Below are 24,405 nucleotides of genomic sequence, written 5' to 3' on the forward strand. Positions count from 1 at the left end.
AATCCTTGCCCAAGAGTCTCTGTGTGTGGTCAGATGCCTTCATTTCTCTTGAGTCAATACCTGGGAGTAAAATGCCTAGTCATATGGCACGTTTGTGTGTGTAAGCTTTTAAGAAACTGCTCAAACTGCTTTCCAAGATGGTTGTATCATTTTACCAGAGCAGTGACTCCAGGGTACTTCACCTTGTTGCTGACCCTTGTATGGTCAATTTTAACATTTTAGCTATTCTGGTGGGTGTATATTGTCTCACATTGTGGTTTTGTCTTGGGTGACACAGTCTACCATGGATTCTCGATTCAAACTCTCCATTCAAGGCAGATGAGTTTTGTTCTGTGATAGAACATCAATTTACTTTATTATTACTTCTGTCCTTGGTCAAACATAAACTGTCAACCAGAACTCTGCTCTCATTACCATGTCCTACTCTTTTTATTAATTTAAAGATCGAATTTTATTAAATCGTTATGTTGAAGCAAAGGCATGCGATATAGCTTTTAGTTATTGATTAGTTTCTACTACTATGAAAATATCTTTTACTATTCATATATCTAGTTCACAATATCTCAAAATATGAGATATCTATATGCAGACTCTAATCTTATCTTATTTATAATTTGTATATCATATATTATATCATTCATAATGATCTGAATATGAATAATATTCAATATTCTAGTAGGATAACTGTGATAGTGATAATAGAACATTAAATAAGTAAAATTTTCCAGTACTCACGTTTATCAATAATCATTTAAAGGATGCGTTAAAACTTTATATATATATTACATGTTAAATTTTATATGAGATTATATTAGTAGAATTATTATATACATATATAAACTAACTAATCATAATATACTTAATTTAAGGACATTATAACTGAACTTATTATATATAAATTATATATTCAGATTAATACCAATACTATACTTAATAAGAACTATATATATACAAAGCTATTATATAAATATATAATAATGAATTATGATGTTAATTATATAACCAAATTGTAATATGTCATGTTATGTAAGTAAATATAAGCATAATGTATATATAACATTCCGTTATACTAACAGAAATATAATCTAATTATATTACATATATGTATTATGCATAGTAAAATATTAAATATCATTTCAATTTGTATGTATTAATAATTTTGTATTTATAAATTATTAATCTACATATATATATATGATGGTAGAATATTAATGAATTTAAAAATATGATACAGATAATAATAAACATTTTGTAATGCTTTGCTAATCCAGGAAGACCCAAGGGGCAGGCAGGTCCCAAGGCACTACTTATCTACCGTTCAGGTGGGAAGACTGACTCTTTTAATGTGAACCTCTCAGCCTTTAAACAGGATCACCTGTATTCTCCATCTGCAAATGGCATCAGGGGAGTACCACCCCGATCTATAAAGGACCTTCAGTGCGGTCTGTCCTCACTGGTACCTGACCTTGCTGGTCTGTGAGCCATACTTTGGATGACAAGGACTTAGTGTCAATTTTACAGCCTTTTGTATAAAGAGATATACACATAACAATGACAGCAGTTGTCCTTCTCCTACATGGACTAATTTTTCTATATTTGTTTGTTCAGTTGGAAATGATACTTAAAAACTTTATCCTACTGGGTTACATCCATTCCGATTTATAAGAATTTGTGTTCTCCATTTTTTCGGTCAAGATGGAGTCATTTGACTAAAATGGTAGCCCTTTAAATTTTTTCCTTAACTTCTAGCTTCCTGTATTTATTACACAAATTCGTAAATAAATGTGATTACATCAATTCAATGTACTATTGGATATATTTGCAAATTCAAATTTGTTACAATTTTCCGACATCCATGTATTGCATGGAGGGAGATAAAGGTAGTGATTAACCTCAGAATTTAATTCTGAGAATTTATTTCTTAGTTGTGGATCATAACAAAATAAGTATGACAACCACTATCCTAGACAACTTTTTCACACGGGCGCTAGGAGACATGTATACTTATTGTGGGAATGCTTATGATAGGCAAAACAAAACAAAATAAAAAAACAAATGAGAAATAATCCAAATATAAGAACCAAGAAGAAATAAATTGTGGCATATCCATTCAAGGAAATGAATTACAGAACCACATGTATAATTGTCAGAAACAAAATATTCAGTAGAAAAGCAAGTTGCAGAGAAGTGCATTTAACATCATGTCATTTATATAAAGCTCAAAATATGTAAAGCTAAATCTAAACTGAGTAGGCCTATGTATGGGAGAAAATGGAAAACAAATGCAAGGGAGTGAGTGACACAGAATTCAGGATGGTGATTTCCAGAGAGATTCTGGAGGTGGAGGAATGGGAATTGGGAAAGGCACCTAGGAGGTTTCTAAGGTACTAGCAATGTTTCTTACATTGAATAGAGTATACACTGAAGTTCACTGTATTGTTATCACCCATTTTAATGATCACTTATTTTATATGGCTTTTAAGTAAGCTAGAAATAATGAAAACAACGCAGAAGTTAAGGTATAAGGTAAAGCAGTCTCCCTAGTTCTTTCTTTAAACCAAGAATATGCCCACAGCAAATTTCTGCACTGGGTACATTTCTGGAGAGGGGCTATAACAATCAAGATTTGCCTGTCCATCACATTGGCTCCATCATCCTAAACAATTCATTCTTCCCCACTTCTGAGTCCACCATCTCCAGCTCTTGTTGCTTTGGGGGAAGAATATATGCATGGATCCACTCATGTTTGTTCCATTGGCTTCTTTAGAGACCAGTTCCTTCCCATTTCATGACTGCTTCTCTGGGTTTTAGGTGCACTAATCTGGTGTGCAATAGGCATCTTTCCTGCCCACCCCTAAGTTTCTAGCATGGATACAGGTTTTCCCTATTTTTCAAATCTTTGTTTAGTCATTTCAAATGTAATTAAATACCTGGATTCAAGCCACCACCTCGGCTTACAAATGATACTGCTGTGTTTTAAATGGACAGGTAGACTTTCTAAGACTCTTGTTTAGAGATTGGTGCTACAGTTCTGGAACTGTCATCCCCAATGATGCTGTGGCCAACTCACCCTTCATTACAGGCGTAATGAACAGTGGATCCAAACTGGGTGTCTCCGTTTACGATCATTTTGCCATTTAAGGGTTCTGCAGGAGTGCCACATGACTTACCTAGGGGAGAGAAGCAGAATTTGGGGATTGGGTATAGAACTCTCCGATGTCCTCTCAGTAAGGACATAAGGTCTCAACCTGGCTGGAACTTACTGAAAATCATTTGTTGCTCTACAGATTTTGCCACCTGGAAGAAACTTACAAGACAGCCTCAGGGTCAGCCACCTACTAAGCTCCAAGTTCACAAAAGACCTTCCCTCCTGATTGATCTCATGCCTGCATTGTGCCTCCCAGAAAAATGTAAACTTCCCTTATTACCAAGGTGGTTACTTTGTCATTCAGCCAGTGTAAATCAAAGATCTCAATGTCTGGAATTCTCCCCCCACCTATGCTTTTCTTTCTTTTTCTGAGTCATTCCTGACCTAGTTCCAGTGGTGACAATGGGAAACCCCTACTGAATGGAGATTTTCCCTGCATCGTGCCTTGTGATGGTCATTTCTCATGAAATGAACTTGCGATGAAGATGCCAGCAAGTGAGGGGTAGGCAGATGTGACAGACAGAGAAACTCTCCCATGTGCTCTACTTGAGGCAACTTTAACGAGTCATGTGTCTTAGTTCCAAAATCTGAAGAATTGAATCAGCTCTTATGGATGTTTGATTGACACAGAGGAGTTCTCAGTCCAGAGGTACTTACGTTTACAGATGTTTTCAGCGCTTGACCAGACTGAGTTCGGTAGGCAGGTGATAGAGAACACTCTCTTCTGGTAACCAGGGCGGCACTCATACTTCAAAGATGTCCCAATGGGAAACTCATACTCGTCAGTCGGATTTGCAGGCTTGGCAAAGGGAAGCTGTTCCGGGGCTTTGCATTTACCTGGAGGCCAAGACCACAGTGACATCCCAGTGAACGGAGAAACTTCTACTCTACTTCCTCTTTCCCAATATGCTTCATAGATGTGATCAAAGAAAAGAGCACCTTAATAATGTTAAAATGATTGCTTCTCTCAGCAGTGATCTTAGAAATGAGCTTCTTATTTCATTTTTCAGCTTTATTTATTTATTTTGAGAGAGAGAGAGAGAGAGAGAAAGAGTGCACATGAGAGGGAGGACGGGCAGAGAGAGAGAAAGAATCTCAAGCCGACTCCCCACTGAGTGCAGAGCCCAATGCGGGGCTTGATTCCAAGACCTCGAAATCATGACCTGAGGCAAAGTCAGCCACTTAACCAACTGAGCCACCCAGGCGACCCTGTCCACAATTCTTAATAACTATGTTGAGCACTGCTCAACTTCTCAAACCTTAGAGTTCAACTGTAAACCACTACCTCATTTCTTCTTCTACAATAACGTTCATTTGATACTTAATCACAGCCACTGTTAAAAACCCAGTTTTGCCGAGATTTGTTGTCATCAGGAGGAATGTGCGGGGGGAAAAAAGAAACGAACTCTCTTCCATCTAACATATCCAGGAGCTACAGGTAGCTAGAGTTGCACAGTATCTGAGAGATACCAAGTTCCGCTGTTTCCCCCCAAAATTAAAAATAGTGCATAGGTCTCCTGTGCGGTCCTGGAGGCTCCCAGGGCACATCAGCCCACATTTTGGGAAATGCAGCACTCTGCTAATCTTTGTCTGTAAAGTGGGTTTGTCTATTTGTATTTAATAGATCTGTTGATGTATTTAGGTTAGATCTATCATCTTACTATTTGATTTTTGTCCATTTCCTATGTTCTCTATTCTCTTGTATTTTGCCTCATTTTGATTCTGAATTGTATTTATTAATTTACTCTTATTTCCTTTTTTAAAGAAGATTTTATTAATTTAAAGAGAGAGAGAGAGAAAGAGTGATCAGGGGGAGGGGCAGTGGGAGAGGGAGTGAGAGAATCTCAAGCAGACTCCCTGCTGAGCGTGACCTGAGTTCATGACGTGACCCAAAATCAAGAGTCAGATGCTCAACTGACTGAGCCACCCAGGAGTCCCTATTGTTATTTCTTCTCATTAGATTATTTATTACACATTCTTTTACAGCTCCTTTAAAGATATCATGCGTCCTTACCATGTTAACGTGCCTTGGACAATTATCATTTCCCTGAAATGCAAGAACTATAGATAATGCTAACTCCATTTACCTCCTTCCTGTCTTCTGTTCTATCACGATTATGTTTTTAAATTCTACATATATTTTACATTCCCATTAGTCATATTCAACGTACACACCGCCAGCTGTTTGCTGGGCTACAGCCATTTGCTACTAAGCTGGACCCTAATGGTAATAGATTCCCTCAGCAGGCTCAGCTAGGATTTTGAAAATCTGGAGAAATGTGTGGTTGCCTAAACAACGAGCTCCCAAAGACATCCATGCCCTCATCCTTAGAGCCTGTGAATGTGACCTAATATGGCACCAGGGCTTTGCAGATGTGATTACATTAAGAATCTCATGATGGGAAGATTATCCTGGATTAGCTGGGTGGCCATAAGTGCAATCACAAAGGTCCTTAAAAGAGGGAGGCAAAGGATCAAAGACAGAAGAAGGACATTTAAAGATGCTGCTGGTGTTGGCTTTGAAGGTAGAGAAAGGTGGCCATGAGCCAAAGTATGCGGGCAGCCTCTGGAAAAGAAAAGAGCCAGGAAACCTGATCTCCTTGGAGCCTCCAGAAGAAACACAGTCCTATAGACCCACTTGAGAATTTGAGCTCCAGAACCATAAGAGAATAAATTTCTGTTGTTGTAAGCCATAAAGTTTGTGGTAATTTGTTAGAGCGGCAATAAGAAACTAATACAAGAGGTAACAATGTATAGTGTTAGAAACTGGACTCACAGAGACCGGACTTGAACCTAGTGTCTTCTCCTTACTAACTGTGAGGGAGAAGTAAAAATTGTACATTGGGATACTAGCCAGAATAGAAAGGAACATGGGAGCCTTCACTACAGAAAGCTTGATCTGCCTCTTAGGGTTTTTTTTTGACTGTTTCTTTTGCTGTGCAGAAGCTTTTTTCTTGATGAAGTCCCACAAGTTCATTTTTTCTTTTGTTTCTCTTGCTTTTGGAGATGTGTCATGAAAGAAATTGCTGTGGCCGATGTCAAAGAGGTTACAGCCTATGTTCTCCTCTATGATTTTGATGGATTCCTGTCTCACATCGAGGTCTTTCATCCAGTTGGAGTTTATCTTTGTGTATGGTGTGAGAGAGTGGTCAAGTTTCATTCTTTTGCATATAGCTGTCCAATTTTCCCAGCACCATTTATTGAAAAGACTGTCTTTTTTCCACTGGATGTTTTTTCCTGCTTTGTCAAAGATTAGTTGCCCATAGAGCCGAGGGTCCATTTCTGGATTCTCTATTTTGTTCCATTGGTCTATGTGTCTGTTTTTGTGCCAGTACCATGATGTTTTGGTGATCACAGCTTTGTAGAACAGCTTGAAATCCAGCATTGTGATGCCCCCGGCTTTGTTTTTCCTTTTCAGCATTTCCTTGGTGATTCGGGGCCTTTTCTGGTTCCACATAAATTTAAGGGCTGTTTGCTCCAGCTCTTTGAAAAATGTCATTGGTATTTAGATCGGGATGGCATTGAAAATGTAGATTGCTCTGAGTAGCATAGACATTTTAACTATGTTTATTCTTCTGATGCATGAGCATGGAATGTTTTTCCATCTTTTTGTGTCTTCTTCAGTGTCTTTCAAGAGTGATCTGTAGTTTCTAGAATATAGATCCTTTACGTCTCTGGTTAAGTGAATTCAGAGATATCGTATGATTTTTGGTGCTACTGTAAATAGAATCGATTCCCTAATTTCTCTTTCTTCAGTCTTATTGTTCATGTATAGACATGCAACTAATTTCTGAGCATTGATTTTGTATCCCACCACATTACTGAATTGTTCTATAAGTTCTAGTAATTTGGGGATGGACTCTTTTGAGGTTTTCCATATAGAGTATCATGTCATCTGTGGAGAGAGACAGTTTGACTTCTTCTTTGCCCATTTAAATACATTTTATCCCTTTTTGTTATCTGATTGCTGTTGCAAGGACTTCTAGTCATATGTTGGATAATAATAGCGAGAGTGGGCATCCTTGTCGTGTTCCTGATCTTAAGGGAAAGGCTTTCAGCTTTTCTCCATTGAGAATGATATTTACTGTAGGCTTTTCATAGATGGTTTTTATGAAATTGAAGAATGTACCCTCTATCCCTACATTCTGAAGTATTTTAATCAGAAAAGGATGCTGTATTTTGTCAAATGCTTTTTCTGCATCAATTGAGAGGATCATATGGTTCTGGACTCTTTTCTTGTTGATGTGATCTATCACACTGATTGATTTGTGAAATAAGTGGCAGCCCACGGAATGGGAGAAGATATTTGCAAATGACACTAGAGATAAAAGACTGGTATCCAAGATCTATAAAAAACTTCTCAAACTCAATACACGAGAAACAAATAATCAAATAAAAAATGCCAGAAGATATGAACAGACACTTTTCCAATGAAGACATACAAATGGCTCAGAGACACATGAAAAAATGTTGAAAATCATTAGCCATCAGGGAAATACAAATCAAAACCACATTGAGATACCACCTTATGCCAGTTAGAATGGCAAAAATTGACAAGGCAAGAAACAATAAATGTTGGAGAGGATGTGGAGAAAGGGGAACTCTCTTACACCGTTGGTGGGAATACAAGTTGGTACAGCCACTTTGGAAAACAGTGTGGAGGTCCTTTAAAAAGTTAAAAATAGAGCTACCCTAGGATCCAGCCATTGCACTACTGGGTATTTACCCCAAAGATACAGACGTAGTGAAGAGAAGGGCCATATACACCCCAATGTTCATAGCAGCATTGGCCACAATAGCTAAATCGTGGAAGGAGCCAAGATGCCCTTCAACAGATGAATGGATAAAGAAGATGTGGCCCATAAATACAATGGAATATTACTCAGCCATCAGAGAGAACGATTACCCAACATTTGCAGCAACATGGACAGGACTGGAGGAGATTATGCTAAGTGAAATAAGTCAAGCACAGAAAGACAATTATCGTATGGTTTCACTCATTTATGGAACATAAGAAATAGCAGGGAGATTGGTAGGAGAAGGAAGGGAAGAATGAAGGGGGGGGTAAACAAAAGGGGGAATGAACCACAAGAGACTATGGACTCTGGGAAACAAACTGAGGGCTTCCGAGGGGAGGGGGTAGCGGATTGGGATAGGCTGGTGATGGGTATTAAGGAGGGCACATATTGCATGGAGCACTGGACACAAACAATGAATCATGGAACACTACATCAAAAACCAAGGATGTACTGTATGGTGACTAACATAACAATAAAAAAATAAAAAAGAAAGCATGATCTGGTTTCCTATTCCTCCTCCTTTCCCAATTCCTCAAATTATAAGAAATATATTAATGTGAACTCCATAAACTCAAGACCTACCGTAGTTTATATAAAGAAACACATCTGCATAGCTTTATGATCTATTAAATACAATAGTTCAAAAATACTTCAAGTATACAATTGGATGAACTTGACATACGTGTGCACCATGAAACCATTACCACAATCAAGATAGAAAATGTTTCCATCACATCCCCACCAGTGTCCTCATTCCGCTTTATCAACCCTCTGTCTCTCTACCCCCTTCTCTAGGCGATCTCTGACCTGCTTCCTCTTACTGCAGATTGAGTTGACTTTCTAGAATTTCCTATAAACCAGCTCACTTTGTTTGTACTTTTCCCCTTCTTTGGTCTGGCTCTTACACAGATCATTATTTTGAGATTCATCCAGGTTGTTGCATATATAAAAACTATTTCTGTTTTTGCTGGGTGATATCCAGTAGTACAAATACCCCTTGATCGAGTTTGCCTACTTGACTGTTGAATGTCCTTTGGATTTGGATTGTCTCCAGTTGTTGGCTAGTACAAATAAAGCCACTGTGAAAATCCTTGCCCAAGTCTCTGTGTGGTCAGATGCCTTCATTTCTCTTGAGTCAATACCTGGGAGTAAAATGCCTAGTCATATGGCACATTTGTGTGTGTAGCTTTTTAAGAAACTGCCAAACTGCTTTCCAAAGTGGTTGTATCATTTTACCAAGGAGCAGTGACTCCAGGTACTTCACCTTGTTGCTGACCCTTGGTATGGTCAATTTTTAACATTTTAGCTATTCTGGTGGGTGTATATCGTCATCACATTGTGGTTTTTGTCTTGGGTGACACAGTCCACTTGGAAATACTCCCGATTCAAACTCTCCATTCAAGGCAGATGGGTTTGTTCTGTGATAGAACCACAATTTACTTATTATTACTTCCATGTCCTTGGTCAAACATAAACTGTCAACCCAGAGTACCCTCTGCTCTCCAGTCTGCATGTCCTACTCTTTTTTTTTAATTTTAAATAATTTTTTATTATGTTATGTTAGTCACCATACAGTATAGCCTTAGTTTTTGATGTAGTGTTCTACTCTTTATGAAAAGATCTGGTTTCCTATTCCTCCTTCTTTCCCAATTCCTCAAATTATAAGAAATATATTAATGTGAACTCCATAAACTCAAGACCTACCATAGTTTATATAAAGAAACACCTCTGCATAGCTTTATGATCTATTAGATACAATAGTTGAAAAATACTTCAAGTATACAATTGGATGAACTTGACATACGTGTGCACCATGAAACCATTACCACAATCAAGATAGAAAATGTTTCCATCACATCCCCACCAGTTTTATTCAAACACCTCTATCAGTTGAAAAAAGAGCATGCGGTTTCAAAACTTTTATATAATGATATTTAATGTCTAAAAATCTTTATATAGTTATTATATTAGTATACAATATATTATATTGGTATATGATATAATCTAACTTAATCTATAATATTATGTACTGTAATATATAATTTGGTATCTTATATATAACATTAATTTATTATATGACAGTACATATTATATTATATTTTACAGATTAATGTATATTATAAATTATAAACCACATAAACTATACCAACTTAATACTATGTATTAAATTATACTCATATTATATAGCTTAATAAAGCTATTATATAATATATAATATAATTATATGTTAATTATATAACCAAAATTTGTAATATGTCATGTTATCTAATAAATATAACATAATGTATACGTATAACATTGTTATGTAACAGAAATATAACTATATTATATTACATATAATGTATTATGCATAGTAAAATATTAAATACATTTAAATATCTGTATTTAATAATTTTGTATTTATAAACATGTAATATATATATAAATAGAAATTTTAAAAATATGATACAGATTAAATAAACATTTTTAATGCTTTGCTAATCCTGATGATTTTATATAATTATTAATTAACATCTACAAGGACAAAATAGTCCTAATGAGTTTCTCTGTTCACAACGGCGGATGTAAAGCTATCATTTCACCTAGTCTTGATACTTCCTGAATTTTTTGTTTTTGTCAACTTTCGGTCACTTGTGATTAGACTGACAATGTTTCTTCTTCATGTCTCTGACAAAGAGCCTGGATTCGTGTGTGCCTGTGTGTGTGGAAGGTATTGTCAGCTATGCTGCTCTCTTGTTTGCTTAAGTTGGCCTTATCAGAATTATCTTCATTCTGTTTCTATGCAGAAATTTTTGAAGTTACTTGCCCAATCATAAAAGTTAGATTAGATAAAACTAGGTAAATAAACCATAAATCTGCTCATCTGAGCATATGTGAACCGAAATAGGTGGCAAATCACAGAAAGACACTGGCCTTTCCCTCCTTTCTACCTCGCATCTTCATACAGTAGGCCAACAGAGTGCGATCTCACCCAAGGACCAGGTGAGGGCGCCAGAGGCTGCCCTATGTTCTACACCGTCCTAGGAAAGCTTAATAGGCCAATTTGTATGTAAAGTAACTATCCCTGTGAATCTGCCTGCCCAGTCATTTCTGGATTCACTCCTTAAGTGTTGCTAAATCCATGCTCCTTCCCACTCAGCCTTCTCTGATCACTGAAGCTGAGATGGTCCCCTTTCAGTCATGCAGTGGCCCTGAGACTCTCTTGAGGGAACCTCCTACTCATGGTTTCACAGATCTGCATGGGGATTTTCAGGTTTCGAAACACTGTCACATACACTACCTCATTTGCTTTTCACAGTAATCCTCTCAGATTGCTGGATGTCAATTACGTTCATTTTATATACACGGATCCTGAAACTCAAGGAAGTTATTGACTCGCTGGGCCCCAGGCCCATAGCTACCAAGTAGCAGAGGCTGAAAAAAAACCGGAACCCTGGCCTCCCAATTCAGGAGATTTCACAAAACCCCACAACCCAACTTCTACATGCATGCACCCTGAAGACACAGCTTTCTCATCAAGTCCAAAGCGCTGTGCACACGGTCAGCATTCTGTCAGCACTTTCTGCGTCTACATTCCATTGGCAAGTCAATTACTAGACGGTTTAGCTGTTTCACATTTTTAAGTTATTATGATAACCTTATATTACTAAGGTAATCATATATATATATATATATATATATATATATATATATATCAATTAACATCCCAACAAGAAAAGGACCAGATACTCAAAAGGTCCACAAACATTTCTAAACTTTGACAACAGATTGCTTCATTTACTCTGCATGTCTCTCTTCTGAAAATAAAACTTCAAGTTTTATCACGTTTCTTCACCTGACAGGTTACTTTACTATGTCTAAGGAGAGAAAATATTAATAACAACTTTTTAAAAAGATTTTATTTATTTACTTGTCAGAGAGAGAAAACGATAGAGAGAGAGACTGAGCAAGCAGGGAAAGTGGCAGGCAGAGGGAGAAGCAGGCTCCCCGCTGAGCAAGAAACTGGATGCAGGATTTGATCCCAGGACTCTGGGATCATGACCTGAGCTGAAGGCAGACGGTTAACCGACAAAGCCAGCCAGGCGTCCCTAATAACAACTTTTGTGGAAACTTGGTTTTGCCTTGTTTCTTCCTCTCTTAGAAGAGAAGGCACAATCAAATAGTGAATGCGTAATGTCTAGTAAGAGCAGAGAACAAAATCAGTTGTCAAGCAGAGGCTGGACAAAAACCAGACTAAGCCATTTCAACTACGATGTTGCCAATGAGACCAAGCAACTAAGAAGACTTCTTAGAAGGCCAAAAATAAGAGAAGGATTCTAAACGAAGATGTTTACCTATTTAAAAGGAAGGAAGGAAGGGAAGATGCCACCACAAAATTTCCAAATAGTTATACAGGCTTTATTTTGTACTAACCACATGACTAAAACGCCACACTGTGTAAACACTTCTACATTTCCCCTCTATCTGCAATGCTTTGCAGCGAGGGCTCCCGGAGCTTCCCTCGCCCTTCTAACCCCAAGTGCCACCATGCGATTTGTGTTAATGAGGGCTCTCAGCGAGTGTCGTGGTGGTTTGGGGTGTGAGTGCGGTGAATGCAGTCGGCTGCAGGGCAGTTTAAGGTGCGAATTGCACCCACAGGACTGCTTGTCCAAACACCCTGGTGAACGAAGGGCAGCAGTAATGGCTGGGGGATAGAACTCGATTAAGTGACAGGCTCTGTGTTAGACCCTGGCGCGCTTTATGCCATTCAAGGAACACCACCCCGATGTAGATCCGTGTTTCCACCGCACAGAAGAGGAGACGGACTCGGACAGGTGTAGTAACTTTCCTCACTCTTAAGAACTCACTAAGATTAGAACCCGAGTGAGTCGCATTTCCCACCACTCTCCTTCGCCGGGATCAGCACTACCCTCCGCTCTGCCGGTCTTTGTTAACGCACGAAAGCCCCTGATTTCCAGTGGCACCTGCCGAGCTCCTGCGCGCTCCCGGCGCTGGCACCGCTCAAGCCCCCGGCAGAAGGCAACTCCATGCTCACGCAGAGGCCACCAGGGTCCCGGCACAAGCGGGGCTCCCGGAGCCCAGCTGTCTTGTCGCGCCACCCTGGGGACCCGAGAGCCCAGCCCCGCGTCTCACCCCAGGCGTCCTGCAGCGCGATCAGCACCAGAACCGCCAGGAGGGCTCCTCCCCAGCAGGAGAGAGGCGGCGCCGGCGGCCCGAGAGCTTGCCGGCTCCTCCGAGAAGACGCTCCCATCCTCCCCAGGCGCCTCGAGTAAGCAGGAGGGACCTCGAAGGAAAGAGCAGGGAGCGAGGCCAAGAGGTGAGAGACAACGCACTCTGCACCCAGAGTATGGGGAGCGCGGCGGGGAGGCCGGGACGGAAGCCTTTGACCGCAGCTTCCCTTTAATGGGCGAGGTCTTGTTTACTCCTAATTTGCATTGTTTCCAATGAATCTAGCCCCCACCGACCACCTCAGGGACCCATCTACAGGAGCAAAACTTGATACTTCGGCTCCTTGATGTCTGCCCGGAGGATGGGCGGCTCCGGATAAAGGAGGTGGAATCTTCCAGCTCAGCTTTCAAACGCCCCCTGCATGACTTTTCCCCTTTGCAAGAATCCGCGTGGGTAGGCCAGCGAACGGAATGCCTGCTCTCTGTGTTAAAGCCACAATTTTGGGCAATATGTGCAGTGTACAGGAAATATGAAGAACCAATTCCTTTATGTTGAATTGAGATATACCAAGCCATTGAAAAAAATTTTAAACAGGCTGACTTAATCAGATTTGCATTTTTAAAATAGTTGTCTATACTACCGGGAAACTGCATTGGAATAAGGCAACAGTGAATGGGGCTGACCAGCAAGGAGCTTTTGCCATCATGCAGATAAGATTTGACGGTGGTCTTGACTGGAGATTAAGTGAACAATTAAGAAATCGGAAGGGGGAATAAACCATGAGAGACTATGGACTCTGGGAAACAAACTGAGGGCTTCAGAGGGGAGGGGGGTGGGGGAATGGGATAGGCTGGTGATGGGTATTAAGGAGGGCACGTATTGCATGGTGCACTGGGTGTTATACGCAAGTAATTAATCATGGAACATTGCATCAAAAACTAGGGATGTACTGTATTGTGACTAACATAATATAATAAAAAAATATTATAAAAAAGAAATCGGAGACAGAATGAACAAAACTTATTCATGCAGTGGATTTTGGTTGCTTCCTTAAAGTTAGCGGAGAGGAAAAGAAAGGAAGCAGTAGGGAGCCTCAGGATTCAAAATGAATGATGGTATTATTTATTGAAATAAAAAAATATGGGGGATAAATTTGGAGCAGAGGGTTAAGCATTCAAGGATGAGAGAAATGGGGGTGTGTGGCAGGCTGAATACTGCCCCCCCCCCGAAGATATCCACATCCTAATTCCCAGACCAGTGACTAGGTTATCTTCCGTGGCAAGAGGGGTTGTGCAGATGTGATTAAATTAAGGATTTTGAGATGGGAGATGATCCTGGATTATCTGGGTGAGCAGTGTAATCACAGGGGGCCTTATGGAGGGAGGCAGCAGATCAGAGTGGGAGAAGGTAGGAACTGAAGGCAAGACTGGGGACTTGCTGCTGTGAGCCAAGGAATGACAGCCACCTCTAGAGGCTGGGAGAGGCAAGGGACAGATTCTCCCCTGGAGCTTTCAGAATGAACCAGTCCTGCCAATACCTCGGTTTTAGCCCTGTTAAGACTCATTTTGGACTTGTGACCTCCAGGCTTATAAAAGAATAAATCTGAGTCATTTTTGGCTACAAGGTAACTTGTTACAATAGGAAACATATGAGAGAGAAAGGGTAGCTTGAGCAAGGGAGAGTGTCAAATGCTACAATTAAAATAAAATTAGACTTATCAAAAAAAGTATGCCTATCAAAACCACATGAAATGCTCTCTACTTCACTTAAATAATTAAAACCACACTATGACCAGAAGTATATGATAACAGTAAGTAAGTTGAGACAATGGAGCAAGACTTGAGCACAAAGCAGATGGAGTTTTAATGAGAGCTAAGGAGGCATGGGAATGTTCTAGGAAAAGATTGGGAATATAGTTTGATTATGAAACTGGACTTCCAGAAATGTCAAACAATAGGCCCTTTGAAAAGGAAATGGGTAGAAGAGAGTCAAAATCTCAAGAACTGATGGTACTGTTAAGTGAGAACATGGAGAATAGATGATAAGATCAGGATGGAAACATTTGGTTGTGGTTCATGGTTTTAATATTTTTGTGTGTGGTGGACCCCTTTACTTCTTTGGTCAAGCCTATGGACCCCGTCTCAGAATTAATTTTTTAATGCTTAAAATAGAGCACCTAGGATTACAAAGGAAATGGGTTCTGCTGAAATTTAGTTCTAGCCATGAACCTTTGGAGGTCTGTGGCCCCTAAGGACCCCAGATTTATTTATTTATTGACCCCAGATTTAAAAATTAGTTAAAACAAGAGTCAGTTGTGTATAAAGCAAGAGTTGGAATATGTCATGTGGAGAGCAGAGAATTGCAAATGTCACGTGCTGTGGGGGGGTGGTGAGAAGGTATCATAGCAGGTATTTCGGTAAATGTGTAAGCCCTTTTCTCCTCCACGCATAGCTGCGATTCATGGTGGGGAAAGATGCCCGAGGTGGGAAACTACTCTTCCTCTCCTCAGTGCAGTTTCACTAACGGAGACCACAGCCCAGCAAACCGCTACCCCTCAGCACGTATAGCCTCAGCTCACACAAACATGCTAGAATACGGTTTTACTTCATTTTCTTCATTCCCCTCATACTCAAGTCTCAGCTCCTATCCTCACTAGTGGAGAAAGGGCAGTGCTCCAAAGGCCAGGTGCATTTCTCATTTTCCAGCACTTTTCATGAGGCTCCCTCTCAAGGCTATTGCAAGAAATATTTACTTTGATCATATCTTTTATCACATCTCTTTAATTTGTCCAATAACAATCTCTCAAGGATCTGATATCGTCCTTTTAAGTTATTCTTCACAGAGCAGTGGAAGGAGAAGCCAGAGCATAGTAGGCTGAGGAAAAGGGAACGGAGGGTCCAACTCCCCAGCCCCACATCACATGCTATCAGAACACACACTCATTACTACTTCTTTTTGCATTGATCTCCTGACATTTGCTTTCTCCCATCATTCCTTGGTAGTCTAGTTCCTGGCTCACAGTGACCTTTGCTGCTATTACCCCTGTCACAGTCCCCGGGCTCACAGAAGCTCAGTGAGCTAAGGGAACTATACAGGCTGGAGCTGGGTATTTGGGTGAGGTGATGGGGGGAAGGGAGAGGAGGATAAATAAGTTACCCTGTGATGTTTTCATCATCTGCTAAGAGAAGGAAGGAGAATAGAGATGAAAGTAGGATGGAGTAGATGGCTTGAGGTGAACAACCAGATTAATTTAGGGGAATAAAAACAGCACTGATTAAAAATGAATAAAAGATACTGAACAGCATCCCACTTCTGGGTATGTATCCAATGTCTTGAAGAGCTATTTGCACACCATTATTCATAGCAGCAGTAAACACAACAGCCACAAAGTACAAACAAGCCACATGACCATTGGCAGGTGAATGAACTAAATATGGTCTATACATGCAGTGACGTATTATTCATCCTGAAAAAGGAAGGAAATCCTTCCACATGCTACAACATGGAGGAACCTTGGGGACATTATGCTAAGTGATATAAACCTGTCACAGGACAAACACTGTATGATTCCACATATATGAGGTGTCTAAAGCAGTTCGGAGAAACAGAAAGTAGAATGGTGGTTGTTGGCTGGGGGTTGGAGGGAGAGGGGAATGTAGAGTTACTGTTTAATGGATATAGCATTTCAACTTTGTAAGATGAAAAAGTTCTGGAAATCTGTTGGACAATGTGAATATACCTAACACTTCTGAACTGGACACTTAAAAATGGTTCAGATGGTAAATTTTATGTTCTGTATATATTTAAAAACTCAAAAATGCCAAACAGAGTAGTCTAGGAGAAGATGGTGAGAGAAATTTGTGGTAGTCAGTGAGCAAGATTTTATTTTCTCAATAGTATAAATGCTAGAACAAGGAAAATTGGCAGCTAGATTTCAAGGGTGCTGGGAGAGAGCTGGGGAAAGGTGTTGGCTGGACAAATAGAAAAGCTTGAGGATGAGTTTGTGGGTTGAGAATTGGCTAAAACAACAAAGTGGTGAGATCCAGAATGCATAAATGTTAAATCAGGAACTCTAACAACCCTAACTAAATGGAATTAAAATAACATAAGAGTAAAACCCCTAAGAGTTCATTGACTCTAGGAGAAAAAAATCATATAAAGGCGAGTGTTTTTGTTAAAAGATAAAATTTATTTGAGTGACTACTATACACATTTTTAAAGGAACCAAAGCTCTGATAGAACTGCCAAGGAAATATTCAAAGCCTGAATTTGTACACCAAAACCATACAATTAAAACTTGACTCCCATGATGAAAAAAAAAAAAATTGTGCAAATTGTAAGTAATGANNNNACTGATTAGGGAAAGACAAAGTATATATTGTGAAAAAAAAAAAAAACCTCAAACCAAGTGGAAATAAAAGTGAAATGTTTAACCATATGAGAGCGAAATGCTACAATTAAAATAAAATTAGACTTATCAACAAAAGTATGCCTATCAAAACCACATGAAATGCTCTCTACTTCACTTAAATAATTAAAACCACACTATGACCAGAAGTATATGATAACAGTAAGTATGCTGATTGCAAAAGAAGAGTTGAGATAGGAGGACAGCTCTTTCTAGTGCCTTCCTTAAAGTGGTGATACTTTCGGAGTTATGTGTTTATGGCTATAGCCTGGTGCTAGGCACATCGAAGGTGAGGCTTCAGAAAGTTCTTGAAAGCATGTGGCGGTGAAACTGGGCTCCCATTTTTATTATCAAGCAAACTTTCCTTGTTCTGCTTGAGAAAAAGTGCATATGGGATTTTATAGCTTATGAAGTCATCTCACTGGTGTTGAGACAATACACATAGACTTGCTGAGATTAAAATGGTTTCTTCCCAACCGATGTTCAGCTGGATCCAGACAAGAAGGCACACTGAAATAGAGAATGTCTGTTCAGGAAGTAGCATGAAGAGCAGGGGTGCAACTCAAAATTTAAATAACGAGAATGTTCATGTTCTCTGTGTACCAACTCTAAGTCCGTAACCCATAGAGCGTTGAGACTCTTAGAAGATATTGTTCTATTAAGAGGCCCCTTTCTTCAGATAACATGATCTGAAGGCAATAATAAAGTTTCTATTGATGAATATGAAGAAAAATAAATGAGGGAGAAATCGAAGCAAGCGTTGCATTCTTATTCATGCATTCATTCAACAAATATTTATGTATTAACCTTACTTCAGACCCCCAGTGGTTTGGGTTTAGACATCACTCTGGCCTGGTCTCCCCTGTTCCTTTCGCTTTTCCATGACTCCCCAGCACCAGGTGATCTTTTCTTTCTCAGCTATCACAGCAGTTTTTCTGTATCTTGTTTGTGGTACTTATTCTTACACTATGACAGGTCTATGTCTATTTTTTCGGTACTAAAATGAGCTCCAGGAGGGCAGAGGTGGTATCTTTATATTTTATAGACTATGCAGGAGAAAGCAGTGTAAAGGCAGATTTGAGTTTGAATTCAAACTTTTGCCTATTACTGATTCTGTGACTGTGGCCAATAGGTTAGGTTTGGTTTTCTCATCTTGGATGTTGTATGTTCACCTCAGGTTAATACCTTTCACCGTGGTAGCGAGGCCTAACTGAGGTAAGGCAGGAGAGATGCTCAGCACAATTCCTGGGCATGGCAGACCTCCAGGTGCTCACCCCCACTCCTTCTGGGGACCTCAGAGGGACCCTTCATGTTGCCTGTCAAGTTTTCTATACTCCTCACCATTCAGTCTTCAACCCCCATGGTGACTCTTTAGTGCCTTCACCTTTCTCCTTAAATCCCTATCGTCTCCTTTCCCAATTTTCCTCTCAGGTGACTGTTTTGCTTTCTAGCCACTGAGTAAACAGAATGGTCAGAAGAGAACTTCCACGCATGCATTTGCCATCATGGCTCCCCACCTGCCATTGTCTACACCCGCATCTTCTGTCTTCTCTCCTGTTAAGGAGGCCACATTCCGATCTAAGCTCTGCCCCCCAGCTGGAGCATTTGATCCCCTCCCTTCTTGCTTACCCACATGTTGCTCCAGCGATTCTTCTTTTTCGTTCCTGTCATCGTTTTCCCTCTCCTGCTAGATCATTCCCATCAGCAATTGGAAATGGCGGCCTGGCTGTTGTTTCCCCATTCTTAATGAATAGTTCTTTTGATCTTATTTCTTAGTCTTGCCATCTGTTCCCTCTATCTGTGCCTCTTTGTAGAAAACCTCCTTGAAAGAGGTGTCTATAGTTGAGATCTCCAATTTATCTCCTTTCATTCTCTTTTAACCTGACTTCAATCAGGAGTTTGCCTCTTTCCTCTTCACCAAAATGGTTCTTGTCAAGTTCACCAACGAATTCTGTGCCGCTGCACACAGTGGTCAGTATTCAGTACTGCTCTTGTTCCATCAGCAACATTTGACAGAGTTGATCACTCCCTCCTCCTTAAACTTCTTCCTTCACATGATTTCTACCACACCAGGCTCTTGGGCGTTTTCCCTGTATCAGAGGCTGTGTCTTTACCCCTTGGTTGGTTCCCTCTCATACTCCATGGCTCCTGACATGGAAGGACCCAAGACCTGGCACATGGACCTTTTCCCTAGCCCTTCTCATCGCCTTGCTCATCTTAGTTGATCTCAGTGTTACATGCATCCATATGCTGATGTATGTAACATCAGGTCTTAAGCCTGGACCTATTTCCTGAAATAGACTTGTACACCCAGCTGCCTTCTTGATACTTCTCCTTGGATGCTTATTACATATCTCATTTCTAACATCTCCAAAGTGAAACTCCTGGTTTTTCTCCCTAATCCTGCCTTTTCACATTGTCAGTCATTCTAATTAATGATAATTTCATCCTTCTGGTCAGCAGGCTGAAAAACCCTGCCATCATCACTGCTTCCTGCCTTACAAACTGTCAGCAAAACCCTCTTTTCACTATCTTAAAAATACATGCAGCAGCTGACCTCTTCTCGCCAGCCTGCTGGTAGCCACTCACAGCTTCTTACCTAGATGATTGTGATTAAGTCCTCATTGGCTCCCCAGCTTCCACCTCTGGCTTCCTACACTCAATTCTTCACACAGTAGTTAAGGTGATCATTCTCTTCTCTGCCTAAAACCCTCCATTGGTTTCCATCTCAGAATACACACCAAGCTCATTACAATGACCTAGCATACTCTATATGATGAACCTCCCACCCTCCTCCCCTTACCTCTCTGACTTCAACCTGACCTCTCTCTCCCTTGGTCAGTCCATACTAGGCCACATTGTTCTCCTTGCTGTGCCTCCAGCACAGCAGGCACACGCCACCTTATGGTCTCTGCACCCGCTGTTCTTTCTTTCTGGAATGTTCTTCCACCACCAGGAAGGCTAGCTCCTTCCTTCCTTCTAGTCTTTGCTCAAATGCCATTTTCTTAGTGAGGACTTCTCTTCCAACTATCCTGCTCTAGCTCCTTTTCCTGCTTGATTTCTCTTCAAAATACTTATCACCTTTTTTATTTTATTCTTAATTATTATATGTATTTAGTATTTGTCGAATGGACAAATGAATTTAAAAAAAAACCAGGGGCATTAATTGGCAATATGAAGCAGATAAGTTAGCAATTTCGGTGCATGATTACTAAAGACATGTGCAATAGAATCATACATATTTAGCACTGTGAAAATTGGTAAATAGAAATTGAGGACATGTTGACATAGAAATGAATAAAAATATTTCAACTTCATTAGATACCAGTTTGTCTTCTGATTAGCTTGCTGGGTTGTATGGATCAACAGAATATACTTCCCGTGTTTCTAAATGAAGATCTCCTTCTTTAGGGATTTGATTTGTATAATAATTGCTAAATGGAAGAAGAAAAAAGTAAACTCTTTACTCATTGGCCATGATTACTACAAACATGTCACAGTTGTTGTTTTCCATAATTCCCATCACATGATAAATACCTTTCATGAATGATTCATTTTGTTGTCCTAAGTATTATATGAGATAATCACTATAACCCCTATTATTTGGAAGGGCCCATAAAAATAATGGACTAGGATGCCAAGTGTCCAAGTCAGAAGTTGATACTAGGTAGCTTTACCTCAGATCCAAGACCTTCAATGACTTATAACCATGACCCTGAGTTTGAAAAATAAATCAAAAAGAAGCTTTTATTTTAGGATATGGCCACAAATTTACCTCTTTTGGGACATCGTCTTCCAATCTAACTTAAAGGGAAATCTTTATATTTGATGTTAAATTCAGAGTCCTTACAGAGCCTTATAGCACTAAAAGCTTGAAATAATTTTTAAGAGGACAATTTTAACTTTACTCCTTGAAAGCCCATATGCTTTACTGTGCTTCTAAAATGACTTAGCCAAAATTGGCAAAAGACAATAAAATGCAATTACACTATCATGTAGAACTCTGAAATAAGGTATTACAAAATTACTGATGAAGAAAGATTTCTGGTAAGGGTACTTAGAGCAGGTCACTTAATACCATATATAAGAGGTCGGCTTATAGGTACATTATAAATGGTGTATGTTAAGAGTGGTGTCTCGCAAATATTTGGGTGGCTTTTAAAAATATTTTGTTACTTAGACAAAATTTCTAAGTGATCAATTATTCATCTCATTTACAGAAAGTGTTTAAGGCAGCTCAAATGTCCGTATCAACTATCAGAAAATAAATTGAAGTCAGTTACAAATTGGAGATAAAACAAGTGAGTAAAGCTTAGGAATGTAGCTTAACATACATGTTAGGTTTGTATCAATGAAGACGCTTAAATATAGTATTTGATATAATCATATTCATAAACTTAATAATCTGCCAGGACCATCAAATTATTTGAGCTTATAGGCATTCCTAAAGTTTGTCAATTTTCCTACATGTGTAATCCTCTGATAACAAACTTAGTACCGTGAAGGAAAGAGATAGAGACCACATTTCCTATTTATTTAAATTTCTAATAACTCAGCTAAAATTATCTTCTGACTTCCTGTGAGGAAAGCCATGTAAATGACATCCCTATTTTCTTTTCCTTAAGCCCTTTTCTCTTGAATTCTGTGAAACTCCTCCTTCCTAATTCTCCTCCTACCTCCAACTGTTCCTTCCGCTCCTCCCTTTTAAGCATTACTGTCCTTCTGAGACCTGTTCTCATCCTTATTCTTACCTTTTTCGTTCTTCTGGGTCCCAAGGCTTCCAATGTTAGTTAAATGTCGCCTACCTTAGTCCAGGCCCCTCTCTTGAGTCCTACATTGTGGGTCCCCCAAAGTAATAGGGCAGAACTGAACTCATCTTTCTCCACAAAACGCCCCTCCCCTCTTTTGGTGAACCACTGGATCCATTCCACATGAGTCATTCTTCTTGCCCCTTCTCCCCGCATTTGGCAAGTCACTAAGTCCTGGAAATCCTCTCTTCTTAATAGTGAAGATACCTCTCAATCCCCACCACTGCTGCTTTGGTTGAAGACCCAGTCTTGTCCCTCCTGTTGAAAATGCCTATCTGAACATATTATTACCTTGCTTAAGATCCTACAGGATAAACCCCAACTCCTTGTCATGGCATGCAAGGCTTTTGATGAACTAGCTCCTGCCCATCTTTCTAGATTCCCCAGTGACTGCTAAATGAAACATTAGTTCCATGGGACAGGAAAGTATTAAAGGAGAAAAAGAGTTCTGTGGTACAATAGTTAGGGGAACTCTTGGTTTAAAAATAAAATTAGGGGCGCCTGGGTGGCTCAGTCGTTAAGCGTCTGCCTTTGGCTCAGGGCGTGATCCCGGCGTTCTGGGATCGAGACCCACATCAGGCTCCTCCGCTGGGAGCCTGCTTCTTCCTCTCCTACTCCCCCTGCTTGTGTTCCCTCTCTCGCTGGCTGTCTCTATCTCTGTCAAATGAATAAATAAAAAAAAATAAAAATAAAATTAAACAGTCTTCTTTATTGTAAGACTTTATGTTCTTGTTCACTGTGAGTCTTCATGAGAAAAATATAGCATGTAGTACTTCCCAATCTTATCTGGTCATAGAACACCCTTTTTTCCTGAAGTCATTCGCAAAACAAGGGTTTTGTGGTACGTCTCCTGGTCAACACCACAGTCTAAAGTATATCACAATTGTAGACTCTTCTAAGACCCTTGTATTATAAGAACTACACAAGTAATTTGACACAACCATGATGGTACCTGTGACCTGTGGTGCCCAGGTCTGACGGGCTTAGAACAAACTCTCAGGTTCACAGGTGCCATCATTACATAGTTTTGATGTAACCCCTTCGTGTCTAATGTCTACACCAGGCGTTTTACAACTGTAAACAATCTACCAGATGGCACTGATGGCACGATCCAGGTGACTTGGCATGTTAAAGTAATTTTGCTGGCGTTTATGGGTGACATGTCTGGGGTGACATGACTTGATCTCCTCCCACTGGGAGTTACCCGAGACTTGGTAAAGCATCACCCGATAATCCTAACACTAGCACGTACAGAGATTCAAGAACCTAAGCAAAACCACACTGAGATACCACCTTACACCAGTTAGAATGGCAAAAATCGACAAGGCAAGAAACAACAAATGTTGGAGAGGATGTGGAGAAAGGGGATCCCTCCTACATTGTTGGTGGGAATGCAAGTTGGTACAGCCACTCTGGAAAACAGTGTGGAGGTCCCTCAAAAAGTTAAAAATTGAGCTACCCTATGATCCAGCAATTACACTACTGGGTATTTACCCCAAAGATACAGACGTAGTGAAGAGAAGGGCCATATGCACCCCAATGTTCATAGCAGCATTGTCCACAATAGCTAAATCGTGGAAGGAGCCGAGATGCCCTTCCACAGATGACTGGATTAAGAAGATATGGTCCATATATACAATGGAATATTACTTAGCTATCAGAAAGAATGAATTCTCAACATTTGCTGCAACATGGATGGCACTGGAGGAGGTAATGCTAAGTGAAATAAGTCAAGCACAGAAAGGCAATTATCATATGGTTTCACTCATTTATGGAACATAAGAAGTAGGAAGATCGGTAGGAGAAGAAAGGGATAAAGAAAGGGGGGGTAATCAGAAGGGGGAATGAAGCATGAGAGACTATGGACTCTGAGAAACAAACTGAGGGCTTCAGAGGGAAGGGGGTGGGGGAATGGGATAGGCTGGTGATGGGTAGTAAGGAGGGCACGTATTGCATGGTGCACTGGGTGTTATACGCAACTAATGAATCATCGAACTTTACATCAAAAACCAGGGATGTACTGTATGGTGACTAACATAATATAATAAAAAAATATTATTATAAAAAAAAAAA

General features: G+C 39.9%; 2 protein-coding genes across 3 annotated transcripts in view; both read right to left on the bottom strand.

Annotated features, from left to right (window-relative positions):
• The window catches only part of LOC103672539 (complement receptor type 1-like), a 68,413-nt gene extending 55,087 nt beyond the window's left edge, over positions 1-13,326 (bottom strand). Inside the window, exons 1-3 of the mRNA XM_040634509.1 lie at positions 13,081-13,326; positions 3,806-3,985; positions 3,071-3,170 (exon numbers count right to left, since the gene is read on the bottom strand). Of these exons, the coding sequence (XP_040490443.1) occupies positions 3,071-3,170; positions 3,806-3,985; positions 13,081-13,198 (398 nt within the window). The 5' untranslated portion in view covers positions 13,199-13,326. The remainder of the gene's footprint in view (positions 1-3,070; positions 3,171-3,805; positions 3,986-13,080) is intronic.
• A 4,147-nt stretch (positions 13,327-17,473) lies between these two features.
• Positions 17,474-24,405, bottom strand: part of LOC103657661 (complement receptor type 2) — a 38,841-nt gene continuing 31,909 nt past the window's right edge. For both annotated transcript variants that reach the window (XM_040636392.1, XM_040636393.1), the window contains 2 exons: positions 20,850-20,958; positions 17,474-18,034 (listed from right to left, as the gene is read on the bottom strand). In XM_040636392.1, the coding sequence (XP_040492326.1) occupies positions 20,865-20,958 (94 nt within the window). In that variant the 3' untranslated portion in view covers positions 17,474-18,034; positions 20,850-20,864. The remainder of the gene's footprint in view (positions 18,035-20,849; positions 20,959-24,405) is intronic.

This window comes from Ursus maritimus, unplaced genomic scaffold (genome assembly GCF_017311325.1).
Source record: "Ursus maritimus isolate PB19 unplaced genomic scaffold, ASM1731132v1 scaffold_2, whole genome shotgun sequence".
Lineage (NCBI taxonomy): Eukaryota > Metazoa > Chordata > Mammalia > Carnivora > Ursidae > Ursus > Ursus maritimus.